We start from the raw sequence: 15259 nt of genomic DNA, 5'->3' as shown, positions 1-15259 counted from the left end.
GTAAGCTTTGCATTTTAAATAATTAGACTTCTTGAAAAGAATTTGCAGCTAAAAATTATATATTTATATTTATATATATATATATATATATATATATATATATATATATATATATATATATATATATATATATATATATATATATATATATATATATATATATATATATATATATATATATTTATTATTATTAAAATTGACTGCGTTAATGCTCCGTGATTGGGGTGGTGGATTTTTTTTCATAATATTATTATTACATTACATTAGAATTATAATACTTTATTTTATTGTATATTAAATAGTGTTTAATTATGTACTAATTGTATTTGTTTGACTCTCATTATAATCTCATTATTATTACAAAATGTGATAGAAAACAATGGCACTTTTTTTCTAGGTATAATTTATGCTTCTAGATATTTATTGGGGGCCCCCAGATGTCCTGCATGGGGCCCTAAGCGGCCGCTTACCTTGCTTTTTGGTTAAATCGGCCTCTGTGAAAATCATCACTCTAGCTCATTCCTGAATGGAGGAACCTGCAACCGTCTCCACTCTCCCCTATAGAAGAAGAAAAAAACTCAACATGGAATGGATAAAACAGACAAAACTATAGAAATGACAGACCAAACCGTAGACAGTTAAGAACTTACAGCTTGTCAAAACGGGCGTTGCTGTGCCCTGTGATGGGCGTGTTTTGGTCACGGTAGGCGTGGTCACGCGTCTGGATAATTTTAATTTTAACCACTGCCGAACGTGTTTGCGCAAGATGGCTGTGCTGTAACACAAGACAGATTCTTGACAAAAAGGCTTATGGAAAGCCGTGGAGATATGTGAATTATATCGGATTACTTTGGACCTTTTTTTCATTTTGCTGGGAGACGTACCGTAAGTTACCATTTACCATGTGCAATTGCTGTATGTAAACAATCTGCCGTGTTTTGGTAAGACGCGTGAGTTCATTATAGCTTTCAGTTTGTCACTTTTTTCTCTTAAGATAAGTCCGTGTACGTTTATATTAACTTTTAACTGATAGGTAGTATCTCTTACTATGTTAAAAAGTAAGAACCACGGGCATTTGCAGTTCATCTCCAGCTGTCAGGGCGCATGTGCTTTTCTTTCACTCAGTTTTACAGTGTTTGCGGACGTATCGTTACTTTACTGTCTGCCTGTATGTGTAAACAGGCGTCGTTTTAATTTGAATGTTGCTGTCAGGATTGAGATAACATGATGGTGTGATTCTCACTGACATGTATTTTTTACGGTTAAATACGTTTGTGCTGCTTTCAGTTATTTTCACGGTTGTGAACTTGTTTACCGCTGTACCACTGTGTCACTCTATGGAAACAGATACTATAATATCAGTACAGTGATTCCCAAACCTGGAGCAGCTCAACCCCAGGGGGGACTTAGATTTACAGTAGATTTTGTTTAGTTGAACCCATATAAAATATGTACATTTAATTTAATTTCAATAATTAAAATATAAGAAAAAATACGTTTTAATGTAAATCATGGTAAAATGGATGAAAGTTTATTTAAAAAACTTACTAATGTGTGAGTACAAATTTATGTTATTGTAGCACTATACAATTTAGCTGTACAAAAATTAGGCTATATTATTGAGAAAATGTAACATATATTATTACTATTATAATTATCATATAAATAATCCCCCCCCCACACACACACACACACAAAATATCGACCAATAATCTATTTGACCATTTCCTTCCATTATTCCAAACATTTCAATATAACTTTTAACACACACACACACACACACACACACACACACACACACACACACACACACACACACACACACACACACAAACACACTCAGACAGACATATGTTCTGGTCAGTAAAAATATATATATATATATTTAATATAAACAAAAAACATTAGTTAAATTTGATGATCATTGTAAAGTTATTATAGATTAAAATGCAAACAGTCTTACTGAGCTGCTCGGCTTTGCTCTCTCTAAGGAACTGTTGGCTTTAAAAAGGTTGAAGATCATGTCTATTATAAGAACTCAGTTCATAGATTTGCTATATTTAGGAATAGTAATAGTGCTGTTTACTTCCCTCTAATGTGAAATCCATATGTGCTTCTCCCAGACTAGTGACCTTTGGCAAATGTTACATTTCTATTAAAGAAATATATTTACTTATTTATTTTTAATTCAAATGCTGCTAATAATCCAAGTCATCATCTCTTTTATTTGAACTTAAACACTAAAACCTGAACCACACTGTTCCAGTTACTATGACCATTTATGTGAAGCTGCTTTGACACAATCTACATTGTAAAAGCGCTATACAAATAAAGCTGAATTGAATTGAATTGAATTTTATAAGTCCTTACACTGAACGTCACCTGCCATGATCAAAGGCGTGTATAATATAAACTGCCTAGGCTGGACCGTTCAGGACACTAACTTTTGTATTATAAGACTTCATTAATATCCATAAGGGAAGCTCTATATCTTCTTTAAGTCTGTCTGTTTCTTCAGTTACTGAGTAAATGTTATTATTTGATGAAAGAAAAAAACTTGATCACACTTTATTTTGATGGTCGTTTGTTGAATTTAAGTTACATTGCATCTACATGCCAACTAATTCTCACTAGATTAAAAGTAGACTTATAAGGTTAGGGTTAGTGTAAGTTGACATGTTCTTGCAAAGTTTCTGTTAAATGTCTGTTGCAGGAGCAGTATCAACATATTAAGCAGACGGTCTACTAATACTCAAATGTACCATCAAAATAAAGTGTTACCAAGATATTTATTTTTAAGTGGTCCCTGTTCAATGACTTTTGACACACATTTAACACACATGCACATATACACATGTGAACAAGATTTCAAATTGACATTGTTGTTATTTTTATATTATTAAAATGCCAACAAAAACGTTTGTATGTCAAAAATTGTTTATTATTGCACCGTGATACCTTTTAGCTTAATTAAATTAAATTAAATTAAATTAAATTAAATTAAATTTAATTTAATTTAATTTAATTTTATTTTATTTTATTTTATTTTATTTTATTTTATTTTCATTCATTTTCTTTTTTGCTTAGTCCCTTTATTAATCTGGGGTCGCCATAGCGGAATGAACCGCCAACTTATACATCATATGTTTTGCACATCAGATACCCTTCCAGCTGCAACCAATCACTGGGAAACACTCATACACACTCATTCTTCACACATAAACACTTCACATTTACTGTGCCACCTTTAATTTATTATTCAGTCTAGTGACCATTTTACAAATGTTTGTAGCATTTAAAACACACACACACACACACACACACACACACACACACACACACACACACACACACACACACACACACACACACACACACACAGAAATGTATAATTATAATTACACAAATTAAATATAGTTTTTTTGTGATTAAAATTATGATTATGAAAAATTATGCAAAACAAAAGTTTGTTTTGACACTATGTGTGTGTAGTGTATTTATATTATGTATATATTAACACACGCATGCATATTACTGTCAACAAGTTTATTTATATTTGGATATAAAATATATATGCTTGTGATACAAATTACATATACATTTAAATATCTATCTATCTATCTAATAAAAAGTTTTGTATAGTTTTGTTTTTATGTACAGTATCTGCACCTGTTACATAGATAAATAAATACAGAAGTCAGAATTATTAGACCCCCTGTTTATTTTATCCCCAATTTCTGTTTAAAGGAGAGATTTTTATCAACACATTTCTAAACAAAATAGTTTTAAAAACTAATTTCTAATAACTGAGTTATTTTATCTTTTTCATGATGACAGTATATAATATTTTACGAGATTTGTCTATTATTTTACTATATATACACACACACACACACACACACACACACACACACACACACACACACACACACACACACACACACTAACTTTAAGACACTTCTATGCAGCATAAAGTGACATTTAAAGGCTTAACTAGGTTAATTAGGTAAACTAGCCAGGTTAGGGTAATTATTGTATAATGATGGTTTCTTCTGTAGACTATTGAAAAAAATATATAGCTTAAAGGAGCTAAAAATTCAGAAAATTTTTAATTTGTTAGAAAAAAATTAAAACTGCTTTTATTCTAGCTAAAATAAAACAAATAAGACTTTTTCCACACAAAAAAATATTATCAGACGTACTGTGAAAATTCCCTTGCTCTGTTAAACATAATTTGGGAAATATTTAACAAAGAAAAAAAAATCAAAAGGGGGCTAATAATTCTGATTTCAACTGTATATATATTACACACACACATACCCATTGTTTATGCAAAAACAACATTTTTTAAAAAAACATAATTGTGATAAATCTTTAGCAAGCACTATATATTTTTTATTAAAATAGTGCTAATAATAATCTCTTCAATAAGTCCATATACTAAAACTCGCTCATAAGCAAAAGGCGTGTCTCATTAGTAGACCGGACCCTTTAGGAAACAGTCCTTGTACCATTAGACTTCATTAATATTCATGAGTTAAGCTCTTTCCGTAGTACAATTGACAGCACGTGAGTGCATTGGGCATCTCTCTCCAAAAAAAGGTGGGGCGTCAAACACCCTCTTGCATTATTCATGAGTGCCTGGAGTGACATGCAGAGCCCCGTCCGGCTTGTTAGTACACAGTCTGAGTGACAGCGTGAGTGGAGTATCAACAGGGCTAAGAGAGAAGGCTTTTTAAACTCAACTCAGAGGAGCTTTTGGCTTAAGGTGAGTCAGTTTATTCACAGACTGTCTTTGAGTGTGAAGAATGAAGTTATTGTGAATGGAAGCTTCATCTGATAGCGATGGCTTATCTTCAGGCTTTGTGTGTGTGTGTGCGTGTAGGGGCTGAAGAGATGAGGGGGTGAAGCTTTGCTTAGTCGATATTTGACTGAGGGTCTTGCTGTGATTGGCTGTCTCCATTGTGTGATGTCTCTGGAGGGCAGATGGGATGCTTTCAAGGGTGTGTCGGAAGATCAGAGATGAACAAAGGAAGTGGATGTCTTGCTTTAGTGGATCTCTCATCTTTAAATACCCTTTAAGACTGTTTCTTCTGTTATTGAGTGTTTTGTTGGCAGCTGGAAGTGACTTTTGCTGGCCAGTTTCTGTTTTTTGATGGGATTATTAGCTGGCAAAATGACTTTTTGATGGTTTGGAAGCTTTATTAGAGTTCATATTATAGTGTAGCGTAATCAACACTTTTTGATTTGATGGCTAATTCATATTCATTTATACAATCGCATTTGTACATTATATAATAAAGCTCATCTTTTAATGAGGGTTAGGTTTAGGGGTGTGGTTTGGGGGCACGCCTTCTTTTTTTAAGATGTATGTTTGTGAAATATGAATATATAAGAAGTAGCCACTTTTTTTTACAATACATAAAATATTTACATTTTCTTGTGAGATTGGGCTAGCTTAACAGTTTCACCTGTTGCAATTAAAGTGTATAGAATATATATATATATATATATATATATATATATATATATATATATATATATATATATATATATATATATATATTAAGGGTGTCACAATCCTTCAAATCCTCGATTCGATTACATTTTCGATTCTAAAGTCACGGTTCGATTCGATTTTCGATTTAAAAAAGAAAAAATGAAACAAAATCACAGTAAATAAATAAAGATAAGTTACACACATAATTACAACCTGTCATTCACTTTTTCCGCGGGACTTGTGAATAGGCAAAGTGGTCTGTGTCATTATAATGGCGTCGGTAACAAAGGTGCACAACCAACAGGAACCAGCCAACAGTATCTGAGGTGTTCGCTAAAACTACCAAGTACAAGTGTGAAAGTGAAAAGATTGAAGCAGTCTACTGACTGCCTTGACCCACTGTCTCGAGCGCATGACAGTGTGTGCGTCTGTGTCTGAGCCTGTGTGTGAATGTGTTTGTGTGTGGTTACGGAATGTGCGCTTTTAGCGGTAGTGAGGAAGGAGGGCTGCTCAGAAATGCAAAACGCCAGTGTGGATGTGGATCATTGTCGTTATAAAATTTCATTTAAAAACTAAAACCTATTAGTGTAAACAGGGCCTGAGTGTGTGTTTTTCGCGAGCGGATTTGCAACAGAGGCGGGGCGGAGGATCGCGATGCCTGCATTCGTCTATCAGCCCAACCCTGATACTTACATAGCAGAGCTTGCCAATCGTGACACCCCCATCAGGATTTATTTGATCTGATCTTTTACACTGCATAAAATATTGATATTTTCTTGTAAGTTTGGGCTGGCTTAACAGTTTGATCTGTCACAATTAAAGTGTATATAGAATATAAGCAAATATAAATATATAGAACTTTATATAGTGACTCATTAGGATATTTTATTTTTAAATCAGCATTTTTCTATCAGGTTTTTACAATACATAAAATATTTATGTTTCCTCATGAAATTGGGCTGGCTTAACAGTTACGTAGATCTGTCTCAATGAAAAAGTGTATATAGAATATATACTGTATATATAAAGTAAATAGAAATATATAGAAATATAGAATGTGGTTGCTTTATATAGTCATGTGTTGGGATGTTTTTTTTTTTTTTTTTAATTGGATGATTTTTTTTTCTTTCAGATTTTTTGCAATACACATTTATTCATATATTATTTATTCAGATTTCTTGTGAGATTGGGCTGACATAATAGTTAGATCTGTCCCAATTAATATGTGTGTATAACGTATAGAAATATAGAGCGACACGGTGGCGCATTGGGTAGCATGATTGCCTCACAGCAAGAAGGCCGCTGGTTCGAGCCTCGGCTAGGTCAGTTGGCATTTATGTGTGGAGTTTGCATGTTCTCCCTGTGTTGGCGTGGGTTTCCTCCTGTTGCTCCGGTTTCCCCCACAATTCCAAAGACATGCGCTATAGGTAAATTTGGTAAGCTAAATTGTCCGTAGTGTATGTGTGAATGGGAGTGTGTGGGTGTTTCCCAGTTATGGGTTGCAGCTGAAAGGGCATCTGCTGTGTAAAACGTGCTGGATAAGTCGTTTTTAGCTCATCCTTTAATAAGGGGTAGGTTTAGCGGTGTGGTTTGGGGGCACGCCTCTTTTAAAAAAAGTTATATGTTTGTGAAATCATATGAATTTATATGAAGTATCTACTTTTTTACAATACATAAAATATGTACATTTCCTTGTGAGATTGGGCTGGCTTAACAGTTAGACATGTTGCAATTAAAGTGTATAGAATATATATAAGAAAATATAGAAATATACAATGTGGTTGCTTTATATAGTGACACATTAGGATGTTTTTTTTTGTTGTTTTTTTTAAATCAGACTTAAAATATTTCCTCGTGAGATTGGGCTGGCTGAACAGTTATGTGGATCTGTCTCAATTAAAAAGTGCATGTAGAATATGTACTGTATATATAAAGTCAATAGAAATATTCAGAAATATAGAATGTGGTTGCTTTATAGTGACACATTATGTAAACTTAAAGGTTTTTGCATGTGATCTCTTCATTTCTTCTGTAATTGAGTGGATTTTGGGCATTGAGACTCCGCTGGTTGTTTTAACCTATTATGATGGAGCTTGGCATGTTGTCAGCTGGAAGCAATGTTTGGTGGCCAGTTTCCATCTTTCATGGGTTGCTGAGTTGACAGAATGACTCTGGAGGAAAAAAGTACTAGCATTTTGGCCTCGTTTACTTTGTTTGGAAGCTTCATTATAGTGTTTATGTGTACATTGCAAATCTTAAAGTATAGCATGTGTTTGCTTTATATAGCAGCATATGAAGCCAAGTATCATCAGTTTCTTTGGTAACACCCACTTTTAGTAAGGGTTTAAATTAAATCTGTTTTTAAGTCCGGATAAAAAGTGTCTCATTGTTGGGTGATTATTGATAGTTAATAATAATAAGCTACACTAATGTGAACTTGAGGAAAACTGGTTTAAAATAACAATTGAAAGAGCTTTTGACACCAGTTGAATGTTAAAAATGTAAGGGTTAAATTTACATATCCAAGCATTAAGAAAAGCATAAAACAACTTTAATGATTCATTCGTTCGTTCATCGTTCATTTATCGTCCGTTCATTCGTTCGTTCGTTCATTCGTTCGTTTGTTAATTCATTCAATCATCATGAGCAATGACAATATCAATCATGCATTTATTTACAGAAGACACCCAATTAATGTCATGCAATGTAATAGTAGTTTACATAGAATTTTTTTACACATATTAAAAATACATGTATATTTACACATTAAATGATTCCATTAAAAATGACAATCCCAAAATTCTCTTTAATTGTAATTTTTTAATGTATTATTACTTTATTTAGACTATTCCATTGTATCCTTCAGACCAATAGGCTTTATCGATTTGCCACATCAGTGTTTAATCATTTCAAACTGAATTTATTATTTAGCATTTTCAGCAAGTAGTGCTTTTACCCATTTTCAAAGGGTCACAATTAGCATATAATGCTATAAAGTCTGTCAAATAACAGACCTATGAATATGTACAAATTAAAGTAAAGTTTGACTTTTTGCCTTTTGCAACAATGTGGGTTACTCAGTAAATATGCTCATTGAATTTTAAAATATCCTAGCTTTCATCTCTATTTATAGTTTTATTATTTATGAAAAAGTATATAAAAGAAGCTCTGGATGAGTTGACTCTGAAACCCCATGACCCACATCACTTTCAGTTTTGTCAGTTAAAATTAAAATAATGTTTGGATATTAAAGTAATGTATTCATTTTCTTTTTGGCTTAGTCCCTTTATTATTCTGGGGTCACCACTGAGGAAGGAACTGCCAACTTATCCATTACATGTTTTATGCAGCGGAGGCCCTTTCAGCTGCAATCCATCACTGGGAAACCCCATACACACTGATTCACACACAGACAATTTTAGCTTACATAATTCAGCTGTACCGCATGTCTTTGGACTTTGGACACCGGGAGGAAACCCACAAAAACGTGGGGAGAACATGCAATCTCCACACAGAAATGCCAACTGACACAGCTGAGGCTCGAACCAGCGACCTTCTTGCTGTGAGGCGACAGCACTACCTACTGCGCCACCGTGTTGCCCTGGTATTGAAGTATTCAAATACATAGAAGTAATTAAATGTATACCTCATTGACTACGTTTACATGGAAATCGGTAATCGAATTATTCGCTTTGATCTAATTAAGGAAATAATAAGATTAAGGTGTTTACATGAGTTGCTTTTGAGTGTTACTTTCATGATCCCGTTTTAGAACATAATTCGATTAACGTCATTGTGTCATCGCGCTATTCGCATTTCCACCTGAGTTCATTTTTAATTTGTCAAATTTAATTGCAGTTTGGCACTTTCACTTTCATTCACGAACATTTCCTACACGCCCTCTCTGACAAACGAGAAATTGAAAGCAACTATGAACTGCTGGAAGTGTTGTTTTGATGTAAGTTCACACCGCATGCTAAATGGAAGAAAAAAAATCTCTGCATTTCACGATGCAAGTGTCTGTGGTCTGCACCGACTGGGTAGGTGCAAAGAGTGTCAAACAGCCGTGTGTGTGTGTTTGTGGACTATCCTGTCGAAAAATGCGGTGAAAAGTCTTACATGACGGTAAAATTCCATTAAGGTGTTGACATGTCTGTACTGCACATCAATAATGCGACTAAAATCGGCATACTCCACCTGTCTTAATTACGATTAATGATGTTTTCTGTTTGGTCGATTATGACCTTAATCTGAATAAATGAATCAAAAATCGCTGTTTACATGGTTAACTCTTAATTAGAGTATTGTCTTAATCGCATTAAAATCGATTAATTGGTGTTCATGCACATGTAGTCATTGTGTTCCTTTATCTTACCTTGTGCTTTTAGATTTATATTTTTAAACTAGCACATGTGATTCAATTCAATATGTGGCCTTTTCTGTCCTTTTACAACACTGACAATTGATGAGTAATAATAAATTCTTTCATATTAAAGCATTGGTGTCCAATCTCGGCCCTGGAGGGCTGGTGTCCTGCACAGTTTAGCTCCAACTTACCTCAACACACCTTTCTAGATGTTTCTAGTATACCTAGAAAGAGCTTGATTGGCTGGTTCAGGCTTGTTTAATTGGGGCTGAAACTAAAATATGTAGGACACCAGCTCTCCAGATCAGAGTTTGGGCACCGCTGATATGAAGCGTTTTATTGAGTTTTACAACATTTCTGAGGCCAAAGTTTATTAGCTTTGGACCAAGAACCTTCTACTTTTTAATTGTTTTGGCTCATTTTACAACTCCCCTAGACAGGGCCGGAGTGGGACTCTTTTTTGCTCTGGAGTTTCAAGCTTTGGACCGGCCCACCTCAGTCGACGACTGACTGTATTAAAATAACGTTATTTCCAATACAGTTTCTAATGACACTAAGACGTCTTTTTCAAGGACACACCTGCTTTAGAACTTCTAATGTTTTTCATAAATATGAGAACATTCATTCTTTATAGATATCCAGTCCTTTGTAATGGTTGTCACACACACAAAAAAATAAATATGTACCCCTACATATGTAACATGTCTTAACACTAAAAATGAAAAAAAAAAAAAAATTATCCTGGTGAGATTCGAACTCAGATCGTGCTAACCACTAGACCAAGAAGACTGTGTTAAGGTGATGAGTCCGGGATAAAAAATAAGTATTGAATTGTTATCTGCTGCTATTGATGGCTACTCTTTTTCTCCCCTTTTTAGATTTCTGATCAAATGATGTTAAATTTTTTTAATGTAGTGAATCATCTGATTTTCATTGAGCAGGTGTAATAATTATTATTATTAATTAATATTCACTAAGGTGCCGCTGTTTGGGGTGGAATAATAGTTACATCATCATTAACCTGCAGGCTGCAATTTGCTTACGGGGCTGCAAGAAATAAATAAAAAGAACGGAGCTGCGACAAAACAATAAATAAAAATAGTGTGGCTGTCGTGTGCTCCCGATTAGCCAATCCGGGCCTGCCCCTAGAATTAAAAGACTGAGTTTTACCATTTTACCAAAGATTTAGCCAATCCACTGGTGTTGTAGGATGACTTTTAGCTTAGCTTAGCATAAATAATTGAATCAGATTAGACCATAGGCATTAAACAAAAAAAAAAAATAGTTTGAAAAATTTACCTATTTTTCTCCTAAGACCAACAGAAAAAAAAAAGTTGCTGTTTTCTAGGCTGATATGACAACAAACTTTAATTTTAGTGGGGTTTTTAAAACTATTTGCCTATTTGCCAAATAAATACCAAAAAACAAACAAAAAAAAAACAATAGTGTTCCTTTAAGGACCATTAAGAGGATTGAACTACAGTCTTTGTTTTTCTGAATAACAACTTAGGATAAACTCTGGAAAAAGTTATTTTAATTATTTTTTTTGTACAGTTGCATTGATAATCAGCACAGAATATCTTTCTAGCATTTATTGCACATGACAGCATTAGAGGCTTTTAACTTCACATCATGCGGGCTTTATCCTAATCGATACTGATAAGGTATTCTCCTACTGTCTGTTGAGTTAACATGCGGTTCATCATTAACTCAAATGGTTTATGCAATCCCACAAGACCGGGCTTGTTACTGTCAGTCTTGTTATTCCACATCTGTCACTCTGCTTCAAGACAAGAAGCCCGTTGTTTACAATGGCTGAACAGCGGAGAGTTTCCTTTAATGATGTCTCTCTTCTGCTTTCCTCTACGTTCTCCAGCGGAGTCTCTAGCGCAACCATGGACTCCAGCACATCTCTGAAGATGAATTCTCTGAGCACCCAGAGTCTCTTCAGCTACGTGGAGGAGGAAAACCTTTCTGCCATCAAAGCTCATCTGGATAAATACCGAGAGGTGGACACCAGGAGTGAAGTGAGTAATTCTTAGTATTATTTATATCATTATGTGTTGTTTAAAACATGAAGGTTGTTCATTCCATGCATTGATTTGTTTTCAGGATTTGATGTAACACTGTATAAATAGTATGTAAATAATATGTAAAAGATGTTAAGTTTCTCTTGATTTACAGTTTTGTAGCTATGTCTTTTGGTATAATGTAATTTCTGTTTAATTCTGCAAACTACTGATGGCATTTATTCCAATTTCTTTAAATAATGTTGTCATTTGGAGCTTTTGTTTTGCTTAAAATAGCACACACACTCACAAAAAAATTCTGTCCCGTCTTTGCTTTTTCGCTTAAGTTTTTGTGTTTTGGACAACACAAAACCAATGTTTTAGCTTTAGGAGAGTTGGAAGTCAATGCTTTGGGGAATAACACTGATTGTCAGTTCAATCACTATGTGTTAATCACTAAATGATTACCTTTGTTATGTTGATCAATTTAAGGAAAAAGACTCTGAAATATGGAAGAAATGTTATCTGACCTTTATAGAATAACACCAACATTATATTTGACCTCAAACCTATACCTAATGAATCCAGTGCAGTGTTCCCTCAAGGATTTTTTTCCAGCTGTGGCGGCAGGCCTTTTTTTTTAAACAGATCTACATGTGGCGTTATTTCAATGACAAATGTTGTGAGGGCAGTATTAGAAGTCGAGATCGCATTTAAATAATAGCTTACACTACAGCATGCGGATCTCTGTGCTTGCGTGCCGATTTCCTCTGCTCATGCACAAAACTTTTTGCACGCTCCCTTAAATATAAGCCACTTCAAGAGAGCGCAAATCTTGTGCGTTCTCAAATAATTGCAGCTGAAGTGCGATTTAGTGCGTTTATGCAACGAGTCTGTCTCCAGCATTTATTAGATTTGCCTGGAATATTTATGAGTGTCTCCCTAATAAACCTACAGAGCGATATTAATGCGTCCTGAAGTAAAGTGAAACGGCTATACGTTGTGTTTGCTGGCCTCACGCATCACGCGCCTGTCAGTCACCCAAACTGAGCCGAGTTTTAATAACTATACACTTCAAATTGTTGTTTCTTTTGTGCTGAGCTAGACACCTTAGCCACTAAAGCTGTGGAGACATTATTGAATTGATTTATACATGCTGTGATCAAAACCACTCATTATTTTCTCATTGATTATTCATTACATACTGTAGTAAATACCCAATATCAATAAAAACACAAGTAATTCGAACAAAAATAGTACTGTATAGAAGGTTTTTCCTTCAAGCAATAAAAATGATTATTTTAAGGGATTTCACCCATAAATGATCATTTACTCACCCAATTTGAGCTTCTTTTCTCTGACAATATAAAACATGTTGAAAAGTGCCGGTTGCTGACACACATTGACTTCCATATTATTTTTTCCATAGTACTTTTTTCATAGTATTATGGAAGTCATTGGGTGCCAGCAACCATCATTCTTCAAAATATCTTCTTTTTTGTTTAACAGAAGGAAGAAACCAGTAGAGGTTTTAAAAGATTACAAGACAGATTCAGTTTGCTGTGATTTTATCATAATTATGTGTATTAAACATCACTTAAGACAACATTAGCATCTGTTAGCTTTAATTGTAGGGAACAACTGAAAAATTTTGAGGTTTCCCCCACTAATTTAATCTTCTGGATTTAAAATCTACAGTATATGTGGCTGTGTAACCGGTGGTGATGGGTATAGCATAGCACTGCGAGTACATTGATGATGCGTCAGTGTTTAACTATTATTTATGAGACTATGGTTTCTTATTCTAGAACTCACTGCTTCTGAATTATTTGTTCAGTTAGGCAGTTATAGGCATTCATGATACGCATTCATGAGCACGCATACACACTGAATCAATTAGAACCAGCATATTAACCAAAGTATAGGCAAAAAACTAACTAGGGGGCTCTCGAGAAATACCTGATCTCGTATCCCTCCTAATGCTCATTGACTAGGCGGGAACCTAGGGCTCATCTGTCTCCGAACTCAGGGTTTTCTCCCGTGACAGCATGCCAAACCTGATATCATATTCGAGCATTATCTGAGTGTGAACTCTTAAATATATATATATATATATATATATATATATATATATATATATATATATATATATATATATATATATATATATAAACAACATGTCAGGCTAAATAATTAAATTAATCTTTGACTTTTGCTATGTTTATTAGTTTAAAAAGCACAGATTTCTTAGCAAACTAAAATGGCGTCTTTATATATCTTTCTTTTCTTTGGATATAAATAAGCCACTGCACTATTGTGGCTTTGAAAACATGTAAAACAACAACAACAACAACAACAACAACAACAACAACAACAACAACAACCTGGATATACTGTACCACAGGAATGGTACAACAGAAATTTTCAGTGGCTTGTGATGACTTTTTCAAACTCCAGTAAAACTTAACTGATGGCAGTTTTGTCAAAAGTGCCTACTTCCTCGCGTCTGCACTGAAATTTAAGAAATATGACAATAGCAGCATTTCCTGCTTGCATTTTAAATGCTGCTAAGTGATCACTTTTAGATTGGCCATTGTGTTCACAGGTTCAAAAGATATGACTGTGATTGGTAATAATGATCACCAGTTTACAAAATAACTTCCATGGACACTGGAGCGTCTGAAAGCTGCGTAATTAGGAAAGTCATTGTATAACGATTGTTTGTTCTGTAGACTATCGATAAAAAATATAGCTTAAAGGGGCTAATAATTTTGACCTTAAAAGGGTTTTTAAAATTGTTAAAAATTTTTAATGAAAATTTCCTTGCTCTGTTAAACATCATTTGGCAAATATTTATAAAAGAAAAAAATATATATATCAAAAGGCGACTAATAATTCTGACTTCAACTGTATATTTTCTGCAAATTAATTACAAATTCCTAAAATCTAATGTCGTTCAACCCTTACTCCCTACCTTCACTTAGGTTGTATGTTTCAAAACATTCAAGAGGTAGATTTGAACTGAAAGAAAGGGGTTTCATGATTACATATATAATAAAATGTTTTATGCTAAAAATATGCACAATATTTTTATCATAGGCGCTCCACAATACTTTCAATTATTTTCAGAATTGTTATATAAACCTTTTACATTTCTTATTTGTTGGTAGAAATCAGTGCTTTAAAACAATTGAAGGCTATAAATTGCTTTGCTGTTCAGAGTGGAAAACAGATCTTAATCCATGTTTAAACAGTGCACATAGGCCTGTCACATTAAATCATTTTAGCTGTGCTGTATATAGTCATAGAAACTAATGCAATAATTGATATCATTGTCATTTCAATACTAATTTATGTCCGCGTTTATATAAGGATCATACAACA

General features: G+C 33.9%; 1 protein-coding gene across 11 annotated transcripts in view; it reads left to right on the top strand.

The window, feature by feature from the left end:
- The first annotated feature begins 753 nt into the window (after nt 1–753).
- The window catches only part of kidins220a (kinase D-interacting substrate 220a), a 154795-nt gene continuing 140289 nt past the window's right edge, over nt 754–15259 (top strand). For 6 of the 11 annotated variants that reach the window (XR_012393039.1, XM_009293186.4, XM_694244.9 and 3 more), the window contains exons 1-2: nt 754–885; nt 11743–11893. Coding sequence is in view for 10 of the 11 variants with exons in the window: in XM_009293186.4 (XP_009291461.1) it covers nt 11762–11893 (132 nt within the window). In the remaining variant the exon portion in view is untranslated. Of the gene's footprint in view, nt 886–4678; nt 4769–11742; nt 11894–15259 lie in introns of those variants that run through there. The other 5 variants (XM_073927791.1, XM_073927789.1, XM_073927788.1 and 2 more) reach the window with 1 other exon arrangement.

Source organism: Danio rerio, chromosome 17 (assembly GCF_049306965.1).
Source record: "Danio rerio strain Tuebingen ecotype United States chromosome 17, GRCz12tu, whole genome shotgun sequence".
NCBI lineage: Eukaryota > Metazoa > Chordata > Actinopteri > Cypriniformes > Danionidae > Danio > Danio rerio.
The sequence above is the reverse complement of the archived record's forward strand: the minus strand, read 5'-3'. Positions and strand labels throughout refer to the sequence as shown.